At 38.5% G+C, this 14,536-nt stretch overlaps 1 protein-coding gene across 2 annotated transcripts in view; it reads left to right on the top strand.

Moving 5' to 3' along the window:
• Positions 1–13,344, top strand: part of ccdc88b (coiled-coil domain containing 88B) — a 44,938-nt gene extending 31,594 nt beyond the window's left edge. For both annotated transcript variants that reach the window (XM_044205169.1, XM_044205170.1), the window contains exons 23-28: positions 396–582; positions 3,539–3,684; positions 7,913–8,020; positions 10,097–10,248; positions 12,458–12,802; positions 13,153–13,344. In XM_044205169.1, coding sequence (XP_044061104.1) covers positions 396–582; positions 3,539–3,684; positions 7,913–8,020; positions 10,097–10,248; positions 12,458–12,802; positions 13,153–13,190 — 976 coding nt within the window. In that variant the 3' untranslated portion in view covers positions 13,191–13,344. The remainder of the gene's footprint in view (positions 1–395; positions 583–3,538; positions 3,685–7,912; positions 8,021–10,096; positions 10,249–12,457; positions 12,803–13,152) is intronic.
• Positions 13,345–14,536: the final 1,192 nt, after the last annotated feature.

The following is a 14,536-nucleotide window of genomic DNA, read 5'->3' as shown; positions in this document are numbered from 1 at the left end:
ACTTACATTCCAAAACACTTTGAATCCACATTGGGAACATAAAATCTCTGATGTTTATTACTGAATATTGCCAAATTTCCCCCACAGTGATCATTAAGAGTTTCATCTCATCTCATTGCAAAATGAAGCACAGATGATTGGTTACTTCTATAGTGCTACTATTTTGTAAGCAATGGTCTAAAACCACTGGTAATGTGTTCTTCAACCATTTTGTCTGAGATGATGTCAATTTATCTGTTGGTTGTTATCCAGCTTTGTGAAGACTCATCATGTTGTGTAGTAATATAATAAAATGAGCCTCAGTTAGAGAGCACTTACCAAACAATGATACACAGCACTTTACAGGACACATAACAGTGACAGCAATGAGTAAAGCCTGTGTGTCGGTGTTGCAGGCTGCAGGCCCAGCAGAAGGAGTGGTTGGCGTTGCAGGCGGAGCTGCTGGCTCAGGGCTCAGTGCTGAGGGGAGAGCTGAGCGCCTCCCAGCTGGAGCGGACGCGACTGGAGGGGGAACTCAGTGCACTGAGGGAAACCAACCAGAGCCTGGATCTCAGCAACGCCCGCCTCACCAGCCAGTACCAAGTATTAACCAGACACACACATACACACACAGAAATGTATGTACACACCTGCAGATACACACAGGTGGTTTGTATTCAAGCTGCCAGCCGACCGTTGACTTGCAAAAAAAAGGATTTAATGCTTCACAGCGGAGACACTCAGGTACATTACCCTCTTGAAATAAAAAAACAAATTTATTTAAAGCATTATTGGGCAATTAAACAAAATTCATTAGGAATTCATTGCAGCTTTTAGAGAGTCATTTACATAGTTGTGGTCAGGGAGGAACAACTATCATATCAGTGGGGAACAGTGAGTGGCTGATTTCTAATACTTGATATAAAGCCAATTTCAGCTTGACATATCAGAAAAAAATGATATATTGGTCCAAACAGAAAATGAATGCAAAGTAGCTAATAAGGAGTAGAGGCATATTTGCCTTCAGAACAGCTTTAGTCTTCCATGTAATGCTGTCTAACAAGCGCTGAATATTGAAAACGTTCTTCAAGCAGGAAAGTATCCAGTCGTTTGATGGAAGAAACAGGTGGAAATTGACTTCCTGTAAAGAGTTTAAGAAGTCACCCAGCAGATGTTACATTCTACCGCTTCATCCAGCTGCTCATCAAACCAATCCTAAATCATCTGGTCCTGTAAAAGCCGATACAGGACTTTTGGTTTGCTGATATAGGTGTAGAAATTTGAAGATGAAGCAGATACACAAAATCACTGCAGGATTCAAGACACATGTAGACCAGTCTGTTTTCTGGATCATTGTCAATTGGTCGCACCGTGTCAACAGTTTTCAGTTAGGACAATACCAACTTTTGAAGGAATAGTTGGACATTTGGGGAAACAGAATTAGATACCACTTTCATGTCTGTATGGTAAATATGTAGCTGGAGCCAGGTTAGCTTAGCTTAGCATAAAGACTGGAAACAGGGTGAAACAGCTAGCCTGGCTGTCCAAAGGTAAGAAAATCCACCTTGCAGCACCTATAAGGCTTACTAATTAACACATTATATCTCATTGTTGTGGTTTTACAGGGGGTTATGTGCCGGACTGTTTTTTTGGCTCTGAGCAGTTGCCAGGCAACCAGCAGAGACACAGAGAAGTCGCTGCACTCGGCCAAGAAATAGTTTAGCACATAACTGTCCATATTAATTGCTAAACACCAGCTGACAGTAGCTTCATATTTACAGTACAGATGTGAGAGTGGTCGATTTTGTCATCTAACTCTCGGCAAGACAGCGAATGAACTTACTTACTAATGTGGAACTATTCCTTTAAATGACTAATTAGTAGCAGATTAATGCTAAAAAAAAATTTAAATGCAGAATTGGCATCCCCTGTTGAGTTTGATGAGCGTAATTTGTCACAAATGACACTATTTCTAGGTTCATTTTCAGCCTTATTTCTTCCCAGATCATTTCTTCGTCCACTCAAGTTAAACTGCCTCTTAATTCAAAACACTATTAAAAATAGTATCAGCATTCCCATGCACCTCACTTGACGCCTTATTCAGCCCCCCACAATGCTATACTGTAGATAGTTCAGTCAGGCACACAGGCTTCTCATTATACTACTACTGTAATACTGTTTTGCAGAGGGAAAACTGAGAAGTGGAGAGGTGGCAACTCTTCTCTTTAATCACAAGTAAAAGTTCAGTTTGGAGTCTGTGTGGTCTAGCAAGTAACCTGTTGCAGCAGCTGTGCTAACTGATGGAGCTAGATTGGACTGTGGCTAAGAAGGCAAAAATAATTGGACACAGATTCAAAAATAGGAAATTAGGAGAGATGTTCAGTAAAGGTGTGGCCGCACCTTCTTGTAAGACTATAATCTTGCATAATAAGTATGGGTGTGACGAAACACTCTGTTCACAAGACGATACATGATATTGGTTTCACGAGATGAGACAATATTTTAACATTACTTTTAAGAAAACTTCAGTGATGAAATATATGGAAAAATAGCCTTTTATTTGATTGAGTCTCAAAACAATCTAGGTGCATTTTGAAATGTTTTATAACTGGGCATGCATGAACTACGTAAAATGGCCTCATATCAGCTGCATTGAAAATGCAGATGTCTCATGTTATTGCCATGGCTCTAGGACTTGACTGTGGAAGTTGAGGTGCAAAGGCATGGTGGTGGCATCTTCAATGCTAATATCGTCAGACTCGTCATGCTGGCTGCAGCTGGATGGGCTACTACTTTGCGAGACAGCTTTTCAGCTCAACAAGAAATATCGTCATGTTTTAATATTGCGAGATCTCGTGGCACAAGTTTGTGCTTTGAAAGCATTCTTGGAGAGTTTTAGCTTAAACATCTATTTTTAGATTTTTAAGATCATTTCTTCTTTTTTTTACTGCTTGCTTAGTAGTTGTGCTCAATACACTAGGTTATATGGTTTTGTGTGTCAGCCTTGGATGTTAACTTGGACTTTCAGACAGTTTCATAGAGCAGCTGAATTAATTCTTTGGCCATTTGTGAGGCTGTAGTTATGTGCCTTTCAGTCAGTCAGCGTTGAGCTCTGACCTCTTGCTTCCCAGTTATGTCAGGTTTTATTAAACAAGTTTGCAATTTTTGTGATCAGTGCCCCAGCAATTCAGTCACCAACTTCTGGGTCTCTTATGCCTATTTCAGTTGCCTTTCATACCTATATATATAAGTCTTGATTTTGAGACATTTCTTTAAAGCTGACACATTTAATACTGCTATTGAACAAATTCTGAATCAACCTGTATAGAGATCCTTGCAGATCAATTCTGTGTATCCTATGTCCTTTTACATTTGCTTTTCTTGTCTACTTTGTCTGTTACTAACACACACATACACACAATGTCTTGGGAATACATTCATAGATGGACGCACGTTATCAGGCATGCTTATACAGACTAATACAGATAAACAAAAACTATATGTTTTGATCTTACCAAACTATTTATTTTGGTTGACATTTATGGTCTTATGTGTGTAGCTATTGACCCAGCTGAAGGGGAACATGGAGGAGGAGAACCGACAGTTAGCGGAGCAGAACCAAAGTCTGCTGAAGGAGAACCGGGCCTTACTGGAGCAGAGCCTGGAGCGCCGGGACCAGCACTATTCACAGCAGAGGGAGTACCAGTCAGTACACACACTCATGCACACACACAATCCAGATGATTTGTTTTAAAGATAAAACAGGAGCGGATTGAAGAGGAAATCAGGTTTCCTCACAACAAAGCGTCTTAATGCTATTGTTCAAATTATAGCAACAAGCAGGGGCAAACTTTATGTAATGTGTGTTGTTAACATTTCTAACTTTGTAGGTGGTAATTCACATCCAGTACATAAAAGCACTTATGTAAAGGTTGGAGACTGCGGGACAACAATTTCACAGTCTAACAGTACTCAGCAGTCGTCCTTTTAAATGACTAATAGACTGGTAACAGATTAATTCAGAACTAAGAGTGAGCATGCAGAGCTGGCTTCACCCTGTAAGTCTAATGAGCCAAATTTCTCTCAAGCTACAAAATGTCTTTTTGTAGCTTAATTTTAAGCTTTAGTTCTTGAAAATGTTTTTTTTTTGTCCACACAGGTTTAATTTTTTTTTTCTTAAATTACTGGGAAAAAATGTCACTGTTAACATTTCACATTTCCAAGGGTTTCAAGGCACATTTTAGTTCAGCACCCTGCCATGCGAGGAATGTAGCTTGTTACACCTGTAACCTGTAACTGGTCTCTGTTAAACAACTGCATGTTAAACAGCCATGCATTGTTCAGACCCACAGAAATATATTAAAATTTTTAGTCCATATCATCAGTTATCATCATAAAAGAGAAAGAAATCACACTGAATTACAGAAAAAAAATGCCCAATGCTGATGGGATAAACAGGATATCAAAGTATACAAGATGGAAGGATGGATCTTGACAGACAAAAACAAATAATATGTGTAATGTTTATATGTGAGATTGACGTACAATGGAAAAATATAGTTTTATCTGATTTTTAAAACTAGTTAAGAAGAATTTTTAGGGTAACATTTAGAGTGCTGAAGGTTAAAGGTACCCTGTGGTGTTTTTGACCATTAGTGGCGCTATGGAGGAATGTTTTGGTGAGTGGGTTCACATTTTGTTTGTATCTTATTCATACCCAGGAGGATAGACATGCAAGGGCAAGAGCACACAGTGTCACGATACATATTCCTGCCTTCATGCTATTGCACTGATTCACAGTAATTGGCAGTAATGCACCAAGAAACATAGCAATGTATCAGGAAAAGGCAAGAAGAAGCTTTGAGTTTTTAGAGGTTTTCAACAAAAACCTCTAAGAACCCACTGTGCACTACATAACTAGCACCAAATGGCAGACAGAGAAACTAGCTGTTGAACAAAGTAGAGCCAGACATTTCCCTCAGAAGTGAGTCAGAGACTAAAACAGAGTTAAAAGGAGAGTAAATAATTGACTTCCAGTCATCAGATGGCCAGAAACATGATTTCAAATAAATGTCAATGTTGTTATGTGTCTTCTGTGTTTGCTAAATTCACCCTATGAACTTTAAAGGTGATAAGATGTCAGTGATGTTTTTATAGCTTGTTATGCTGCCCCGAAGTGGCCAAGTTTAAGGATATAGGGGGGTACACTACAAGATGCAATTACAAGATACACATGATTGTTAAATATTCATCATTAGAAGTAGCAATTGAATAAAAATCAGCATCCCTCAGGGAGTGAGAATGCACGTGGTGGCAGACACTACTGAAATTTAAGTAGCTAGAGTGACACAATGGGCGAGGCGTCGCTAATATCTAGCACATTTGATGTAGATGGGACTTAAGATGCTGTTGCATCACTCTGGTGGTGCCCTTCAAGGTGTTGACTTGAGTCCATATTGAACCTGACTTGAAACAGTATCAACCTGTCCACTCCTACTGAATGCAAAAACATATTAGTTGAATAGAGTGCTGTTTTTTAGACATTAATTAGTATTCAGAGTAATGGTACTTGTTTGAAGGAAACTGGACCTCTTAAAACCACTGAGTGTGGTTTAGTTGTTCTAAAAGCTTTAACTGAAACCTCACCAGATTCCTTGATCAGTCCTTTTCTTCTGAATTATTTGATGAGGTACAGTATATCATCCTAAGATCTGACGTTCAGAACCAAAGACATGCTGTGCATTTTTAGAGCAGTTTATTTAAACTGGAGTGTTTATTCCTGCAGCTCAGGTTATTTGAGCAGGAAATGCAGGTCTCTTGCTTGAGCCAAGTAAACTGTGGTGTGGTTCATTAGGGATGAGAATGTAATCCAAACTAACACCAGGATACAAGTCCAAATAGGGTATCAGGGGTGGAAGGGGCCGGATGTTATTATCTCATAGCCAGCAGCTTTTCTTGCTTAGAAAAACAGGCATCAAAAAATGAGGTGAAGGCAAATTGAGTCTGACTCAGGCTCATATTCAGTTTTTCTTTGTGTTCCTCAGTGGAGTGAAGAGGAAAGACAAGTTCATCATGGAAAGATAAAATTAAAAGCAGGATGCCAACAGTCCAATGAATGTGCTTCATATTAGTCCATGTGATGTGATATTACATGTGTGAGAAACATGCTAAATACAAAAAAGCACCAAATATCACATGTCCAGTCTGGTTAAGATTTAAAAAATGTATCTTTATTTTCACTGCCCGGCAAAATATCTGTAAGACCTTGGAAAGTGTAAAAGACAGTTTAGATTGTTTGATTTACAGAGTCACTTTTGTTGTGAGAGATGCAGAGCAAATGATGCAGTGACTTTGCATCACTTTGAAAATGTTGTGAATTCAGTGAGCAAACATGTGAGGAGGCCTCATAAGCTTTCAGAAAATAAATCGAACTGGCCTTCAAGAGTGCTTCATCAAACTCTAAACGTATTTAATAAATTTAATACTGCTCTGCTGCAAGCTAGATGCTTTGGTTTGTAGTTGATGCACATACTGAAGTAGGGCGATTTTGAAGAGGTAATACAGAACAGATCTGAAGGACACAAAAATAACCAGAGCCGATGGCCACATTATTAAATTGGAAAACATCCAATAAGCTAGCCAATCAGAAATATGAAAACAACATGAAGAGTCTATAGCCGAGCTAGCGTCTCTGTTAGGCTGTACATAATCACAGTGGTGCTAAATGCTAATGTAAGCATGTAACATGCTAATGCTAAGCAGGTATGGTTACCATATTCACCATCTTACTTTAGAGTGTTAGCATACTAACATTTGCTAATTAGCCCTAAACACAAAGTCATTGTCATTAGTTTTGCATGTTTTTGCTTATAAACCAAAGTCATGGGAGTTTTTACAGTTCATCCTGAGGGGAACATGAATGTATGTACACAATTTCATGGTAATCCATTTAATAGACCACAAATGTGAACCTCGTTAAAAGTCAGGGAATCACCAAAGTCAGTAGGATTCATCCTCTGGGGACCATGAATGTCTATACAAAATTTCATAACAATCTAATAGTTGTTGAGATATTTTAGTCTGCACCAAAGTGGTGGACCGACTGACAGACTGACATTACCATCCACAGAGCCAGGCTGCTAGCTGGGCTAAAAACAACAAATATAAGAGATTTAATACAGAAGTAAAACAGTACCATAAAATGTTGCTTGTGTATTACTTAAAAATCATGTGTACCATATGAAGTTGTGTTTTTTGTTTTATAGCAAGCTAATCCTGTATGTATAACGAGATCTCCTCATGGCTTTCCATGACTTCCACTTTATAAATCTGCCATAAATCAGTGCAGCAGTGCTACAGTGTCACTCTCAAAGCAGAACCCGCTTTGTTTTTTATTTAATAGAATTCTATTGAATAGTTGTTGATATATTTCAGTCTGGACCAAAGTGGTGGACTGACCGAACAACCGACATTGCCATCCCCAGACCCATGCCGCTAGCATGGCTATCAATGTATACAGACCTTGATACTGACCGTTGCTCATCTCTAATAACCTTCCTGATCTTTTCCGCCCACAGCTGTGTCAGTAACCAATGGTCAGCTCATACTGTCAACGACTTTGTGCTCAGTATTTTTATTCTGAGCCGTCTTTCAATTAGCAGAGGTTTGCTGATCGGGCAGGTTATTTTTCAACACTGTCCTGTTTTATGTTTGTCAAACAGCACAGCAGGCTCCATTTCTCAGTAGTGAGTTTATAGGAATTGGCTGATTCATTCATGTGTAACAGCCATGTTACATACACATTTCCAGAATAATCCCATCTACTCGCACTGATAATAAATGCATGAAATGAATCAAACAGACCTACTCAGTTTTTTTTCTTTCATCCTCCTCTCAGCTGCTTTGTTCTGATGCTTCATGTGTTTTCCTTCAGGGAGAAGCTGAGCGAGCTCCGTCGGGAGAAGCAGAAGTTGGTGGAGAAGATCATGGATCAGTATAGAGTCCTTGAGCCCAGCATGCAACCTCCAGCCAGCAAGGCCAAGTAGTGTATAGAAATATATATATCTTTATACTGAGCTGCCAGTTTATTAGTTAACTACACCTCTGCATCTCAATACAATATCCCTGCAGAAGGCAAGGGTAGGCAAGCGTGTTTATACAGAACATTTCATACACAAAGACAATTCAAAGTGCTTTATACAAAGGAAAATAAATACAGCACAAGACACTGAAACATGAATGGATACAAAACATTTTAAAAGAAATTAAAAATCAAAAGTGTACAAATAAAAATAAGTTAGTTCAGGAAGTAGGTCCAAGGTGGATAATGATGAAATGCTTTAAGTTCAGTCAAACACAGTGGAATACAACAGTTGTTAGCCAGTATTTTAAGTCAAAGTTGGGCAGGTCTTATTTATCAATAATATATATCAATAAATTATAGATGCTGATAATGTTCAGTTTTTGTGTCGGGGGAGGAATTGAATCAACTCCGTGCTTTTGAATTTTGTTGCATTATATTGAAAGATGTTTGTAATATTTTGTCCACTCCATTAGGTATGGACAAAATATGAATATAATATCAGCATGTCTTACATGGTACCAACAAAAACTAAATGTTAAAAACTTAACAAACATAGGATTTATTGTAGGGCTATTGTATTTCATTGTTGTACAGATGTACCCGATAAACCGGTCACTCTGTATGTAAATGCACTTTGGGCAGCCAAGTGTCTCTTTCTTATCAATAAATACATTTTGTTAATTCAAATGAAGAAAATTAATGTGGAATATTTACAATAAAATTGCAAAATTGTTGCCATATTAATATTTTAGTTAATCTTGAAAGCATGTATGAACTGAGATAGCTGCACTCCAGAAACACAAAAAAATGTCAATACTTTGGCCTTCAGTTTACCATTTTATTATTCTTCCCCTTCTTCATTACGTTGGATCTATGAGAGATGGCAATCTAGCCAAAGGTTTCGACCCGGAGAGAAATGTTTTGGATTGGACCGACAATGCAACCATTTGGATTAAATCAAATGAATTATTTCATTGAAATAATTTTTCTTCCAGACTGTTTGAGAGACACAGAATACGTTATTTTCCCCTGTTTTGGTTTTATCTAGTGACGGGCTCCCTCAAGCTTACCTTGTAGTCTGAATGTGTTTGGGTTCACAAGTCATTGTTAAGTAGGGCCTCAAGCTGTGTTTAGGTTGTATCCTACATTTGCACTTTGTACACAGAATTTGTTCTGTAAGGTGTTGAGGTTTTAGAGCAGGATTTGAGGTCACAGTGCAATGAATGTTTGTATAATCCTTTTGATGAAACGTTTCTATTATACGTTATTGTTCATTATGGTAACAGAAATTAGTACTTCCCTCATGCACATAGCGATGATGGCTTATTCTTTATATCAGGTGGAGATTAACACTTGTGTTATCTATTTCGATTAACAGTTTTGTCCCCATTTAATTTCATTTTCACTTTGTTTTCTATTATCCTCAAAACCCTGGTTTCTTATAGCGTGTGTATCATGACCAAAACTGGGAGAATGGTCTCTTTCTGTTTCTCAACAAAAAGACTGGTACCACACTCTATAAAAACAGCAGGATACCACACTTAATGAGATATAAAATGGTAAACAGATTTTTTTTGTTGTTGTTGTCACTTTAGCAGAACGCCCAATTCACTCAGCGGAAGTGCACCTGTGCATTGGACAGCTGGCAAGCATTTTGTACCATAAATTAAATTTTAATGATTAGTATTGTTGCGTACAAATTGTTCAAGTATCACAAAAGTGCATTTTTTCATAGTGCTACAAATGAATATGGTAATGACATTTTAATTATAACATTTCCAAATAGATGATGTCACAATGTGCTTTCTTTGGCATAATAAATTACAGTTGACATCTTGAGGAACATTTTGTTCTCATTTTGAATTTTCATGTCAGAAAACAAACACAATGCATTTTCGCGAACATGATGCAGCCGTCATGACACTTGGCATCCTTCTAGTGTTTTCTGGAAAATCAGGGGGTTGTGTGTGCGCACACACACTCTCTCAGCTCATCCCTCTTTGTAAATGGCCCCTGTCCTCTGTGTCCTCGTAGGAAATCTAACTGGATTGCAGACAGGATGAAGAAGCTAATCAAACCCCGGGGAGGAGTTAGAGAGGGACGCGCCCTCTTCACCGCCGCGGGCAGCGTGGAAAACTTGGCCGACAGCACTGAATTTACATCAGATACACACACACCTCAGTCTGGTGAGACCACACACACACACACACACACACAGACGCACAGCACAGCACAGCACAGCACACTACCTCTCTTTTTCACGCACACAAACACCAGCCGACTGGTTTTCACAAAGATATGTTCACATGCTCACCCCATCAAGCGAGGCTACAGGCATGCATACAAATCATCTCATGACTACCAAGTATGGTCAGCATTGATACCACTCTCTTCTCCTTAGATCTCTCCCTGCAGAATGCCAAGACTTACTGAGACCCGCTTTCTCTGCTAACCACATGTTGAAAGGAAAAGATTTGCAAGGCTTCTTTCTCTTTTTATGCACCTTGACTGTTGAATGCATTCGCTGGCTGAGAGAGGGGTAAAAAAAACTCTCTGCAGACATTTTCAAAGCCAAGATTTAAGCCCCAACCTGCATTCATGATTTTTTTCTCTTTTTGACATACTGTTATTGTCCCCATTTAATTTTATTTTGGCTCGCATTGTGTTTCTATTATCCCGCCTAAAACCCTGCTTTCTTAAACTGTATGTCAGGACCAAAACTGGGAGGTCCTCTTTCTGTTCCTCGACAAGAGGACTGGTGGTTTTTATTGAGCCTGTATCCCAGAGAGAGACTCGATCTCTAAAGGACACACAAAGTGGAAGAAGCAGAAAATCTCTCCAAAAGCATGTAGCAAAAACAGTATATAACAGTAAAAATAATTCAAATCCTAGTTTAATTGCTCTAAATAAATGAGATGATTGGTGCCTTTCGTCTAGTAAGAGAGATTGTCTGAGCCAGCCAAGACATTTCCCTCAAACTCTGCTCCTTCCTATCTTCTATGTTTGAGGTGACATTTCTTATAACACCTACATTTAACCCTGTAACTAACCTGCTTTATGGCAGGTTAACTTGACCTTAACCACTGGTCTCAGATCCGTTTTCAGGCTGCAACTGGGGTTACAACTCTCTGAACAGGCAGATTGCAACACAGCAGTTCTTTATCTTCTTAAACTAATGCTACAAGTCAGAATTTATGAATAATTTTCAGTGAATTATTTCAATGTGATATAATCTACTGTTAAATAGATTACGATTACCTTTTTTAATATAAAGGTCAGGCTTGTATCAATGTTAAGCACTTTAGTTAACAAATGTGCTTTTAGATTTTCTAGAAAATTTATTTTATTACATTATTTATGCATTTTATTATGCTTAGAATTACAATTTAAACAACTGTAATAACTCATTTTAGTTCATATTGCAGGCACATTTTGAAAGTAGCATTTTCACCATTATAATTTTTTGGTATTATGATTATAATTCTCATTTTAAATGCCAAACTGTGAAAAAAACGCAAGTGAACTCATGCACACTGTCTGCTGATTAGGCATTACACTCACTCAGCCTGTAGCTAGAGTATAAAGATGTTGTTTCATTTTGTGAGTTTAATGTCTTAAATGTTGCTTTTTCAATAATGTTAGTGCTGATAGTGTGCAGGAGTTCTCTACCTTTGTTTTTGTTTTGTTTTTTGTTTTGCATTTCTTCATTCTCCTATCCACCTGTTGACCAGGTGTGCATTAGACAATATTTATCTTAAATGCCATGACGGTAAAGTTAAATTACATTTAAAATGAATTTAATTATGAAAAGAGGTTGCTACATTTATGATGCATCCCGGGATGAATTACACTTTACAAATGCACAGATAAATACTCAGATGTTCTTAACTAAGCTACATTACAAAGCATGTACATTAACTAAGAACAGAGCGCTACACAATGCTTCTCATTCACACAGTCACAGGCCGATGGTTGGCAGAGCTGCCTGACCATCAGGAGCAATTTTCAGGGTTTAATGTGTTGCTCAAGGACACTTCGACGTGTGGACAGGAGGAGCCAGGAATCGAACCACTAACCAGCTCCACCACCTGAGCCACAGTTTCCTTAATTTATTTCTGCAGAGTGCTTGAAACTGCATTTGTACTGGAAGAAAAGTTGTTATGTACCTTCCTGGTTTGTGCTGTGAAGAAATCGGCAGATTTGTCCCACCTGGTGGCACACAGTGAAAAAATTAGCATAGAAGAAGACAAATCATCATCATGCTGAGGGTCTTGTACATTGATTATACTGAATGAATGAATTAGCCAATGATTTACTGATGTCAAAAGGTTATCACCTATATCATTACTACCAAGGCCTTTTTCTCAACCTTGAAATAATTCCATATTGTTTCAGACCCCCGTAGTGCTCCAGTCTCTCCCTCACCCATGAGAAAAGCTCCGTCCCATACAGAGCCAGACATCTCGGTTCCCGGGACACCAACCATGCGCTCTGGCTCCGGGGGCCGTCGTAAGCTGGGATCCCGTCACGGTTGGGGGCTGGGGTTGGCCAGAGGAGGCTCTGGAGTTTCCCAATCCTTCAGTCCCGGTGACCACAAATCACCACCCAACCTGCGGCTGCGCTCCAGCCAGAACTCCTCCACTGTCCTCTGGGAGGGAAAGAGAGGCGAAACAAACACACCCCAGGCAGCCGACGCACCATTGACCAGTCAGGAGAGTGTCGAGGAGGATGAGGGCAGAGGTGAGGAGGAGAAAGTGGAATGAGGAAGATGTCCACCCTAACAATTTAATCATTTAGTCTGATTTTCCTTAAAAGAAGGAAAACAGCAAAATAAGTAAGATAATGGTGAGATTTTTAAAATGGATAGTTTTAAAGTGTTTGTGTGTGTTTGCGAGTATGCTACGTGCACAGCATTGTGAAAGGTCTATGGGGTAACAAGTTAAATGTCAAGCTGAATAAAACTTGGACTGCAAAGTAAAACTGTGCCCAGAGAGTGGTCACAACATCTACAATCACTCAAAATACAGCTTATATTCTGTTTAATAAAATATGCAAGTTTCTGTTAGACTGTGATCTTCTCTGCCTTCCAGACAATCAACACTCCAGTGACGACACCACAGCGACCTGAAAACTACAGTCGACTCTCAATTAAAAAAAACTAATGTTTTATATTATGTGCTCCTGGCAAAGTGTTTTGATGCAGATTTTTGTATGTCTATTTTAAATATGAGATCCTTCTAGTATTTTTGAATACATGAATGAATAAATCCTTCTGTCAATGATTTCCAGTGTTGCTGAGTTGTAAAGGAATGAACCACCTTTCTAGTACAGAGCCCCAAAACTGACAAAATATAGCCTAGTAAAACATTATTAGACTGGTCAAAAATAAAACTGAATACATCACTTAATAATATTGTTATTTTTCCCTTACCACAAATCAGCTGTTACATTAGTACTTGATTAATTGTACTATATTTCGCTTTCACTAATTCATTTTATTTTTCAACTCCTGTTTTCCCCACACAACATTTGCATCAGCACAGAAGACCGCAGTTCGCTTCCCATTTCCTACCTAAAGTCAGCGGTGGTTTCTTTTAACTATAGCCACGATCATCCCCTAACCTTAACCTTAACAGAACAGCAATTTTAACCCGAACCATGATCTTTCCCCAACGCTAACCAAGTTGTTTTTGTGCCTAAACCTAACCACACCCTGACCATGTCAGATCAGAAAACGCTTATGTATTGTTCTGAAGGGGTGGTACAAACAATGTGTTTTGTCATTCAATTTGGAGGACTTGTTTGCAATATCAGAGTAGTCAAGAGGACTGTGTAGCTAGTTATCTAGCTATCTTAAATAAAAACACTGTTGGCAACCTATCTGAAGCTAGCTATAGTCATAAAACTACAGCAGTGAGTCCACGTAATGCTAATCACCCATACTGAACTACATACTGCTGTAGCATCACAGTATGAACTCTTGTAACAGTAGCTAAAGCATTTTAGCCAACAAGCTAACACTAAAAAAGTTAGCCAGGTAATGCTAGGAAGTTCACAAACACTGCTTCTGTTCTATCTTTTATCTTCAAGTGCTTGTCTTGTCTTCATCAAGGACTGACTGATCAGAGTTATGGGAAAAGTATAAAGCTTTATATTTCTTTTTACACTATTATAATTATTAACTAACAATATTGTTTATTGATGTTTTCAGCTACAACTTTGACTTAACCTTTTACTACAGCAGTTCTGTAGTTTGTATGGAACCGCTCAATTACAGATGCTTAGTGAAGACATCAGGAATATCAAAGTAGATTTCATTAGGAACATCATATAAATAGCCTAACACCTAAAAAAAAATTATAACTCATTCGAAAGCCTTGTTCTTATTTTATCTGAATTCTCAGAGTTTTTATCAAGTTCAGTCCTTAAAACAGATAAAGTAATTATTGTAGGTGATTTCAATATTCATGTGGA

Source organism: Siniperca chuatsi, linkage group LG8, assembly GCF_020085105.1.
Source record: "Siniperca chuatsi isolate FFG_IHB_CAS linkage group LG8, ASM2008510v1, whole genome shotgun sequence".
Classification (NCBI taxonomy): domain Eukaryota; kingdom Metazoa; phylum Chordata; class Actinopteri; order Centrarchiformes; family Sinipercidae; genus Siniperca; species Siniperca chuatsi.
Note: the sequence above shows the minus strand (reverse complement) of the source record. Positions and strands in the feature narration are given on the sequence as shown.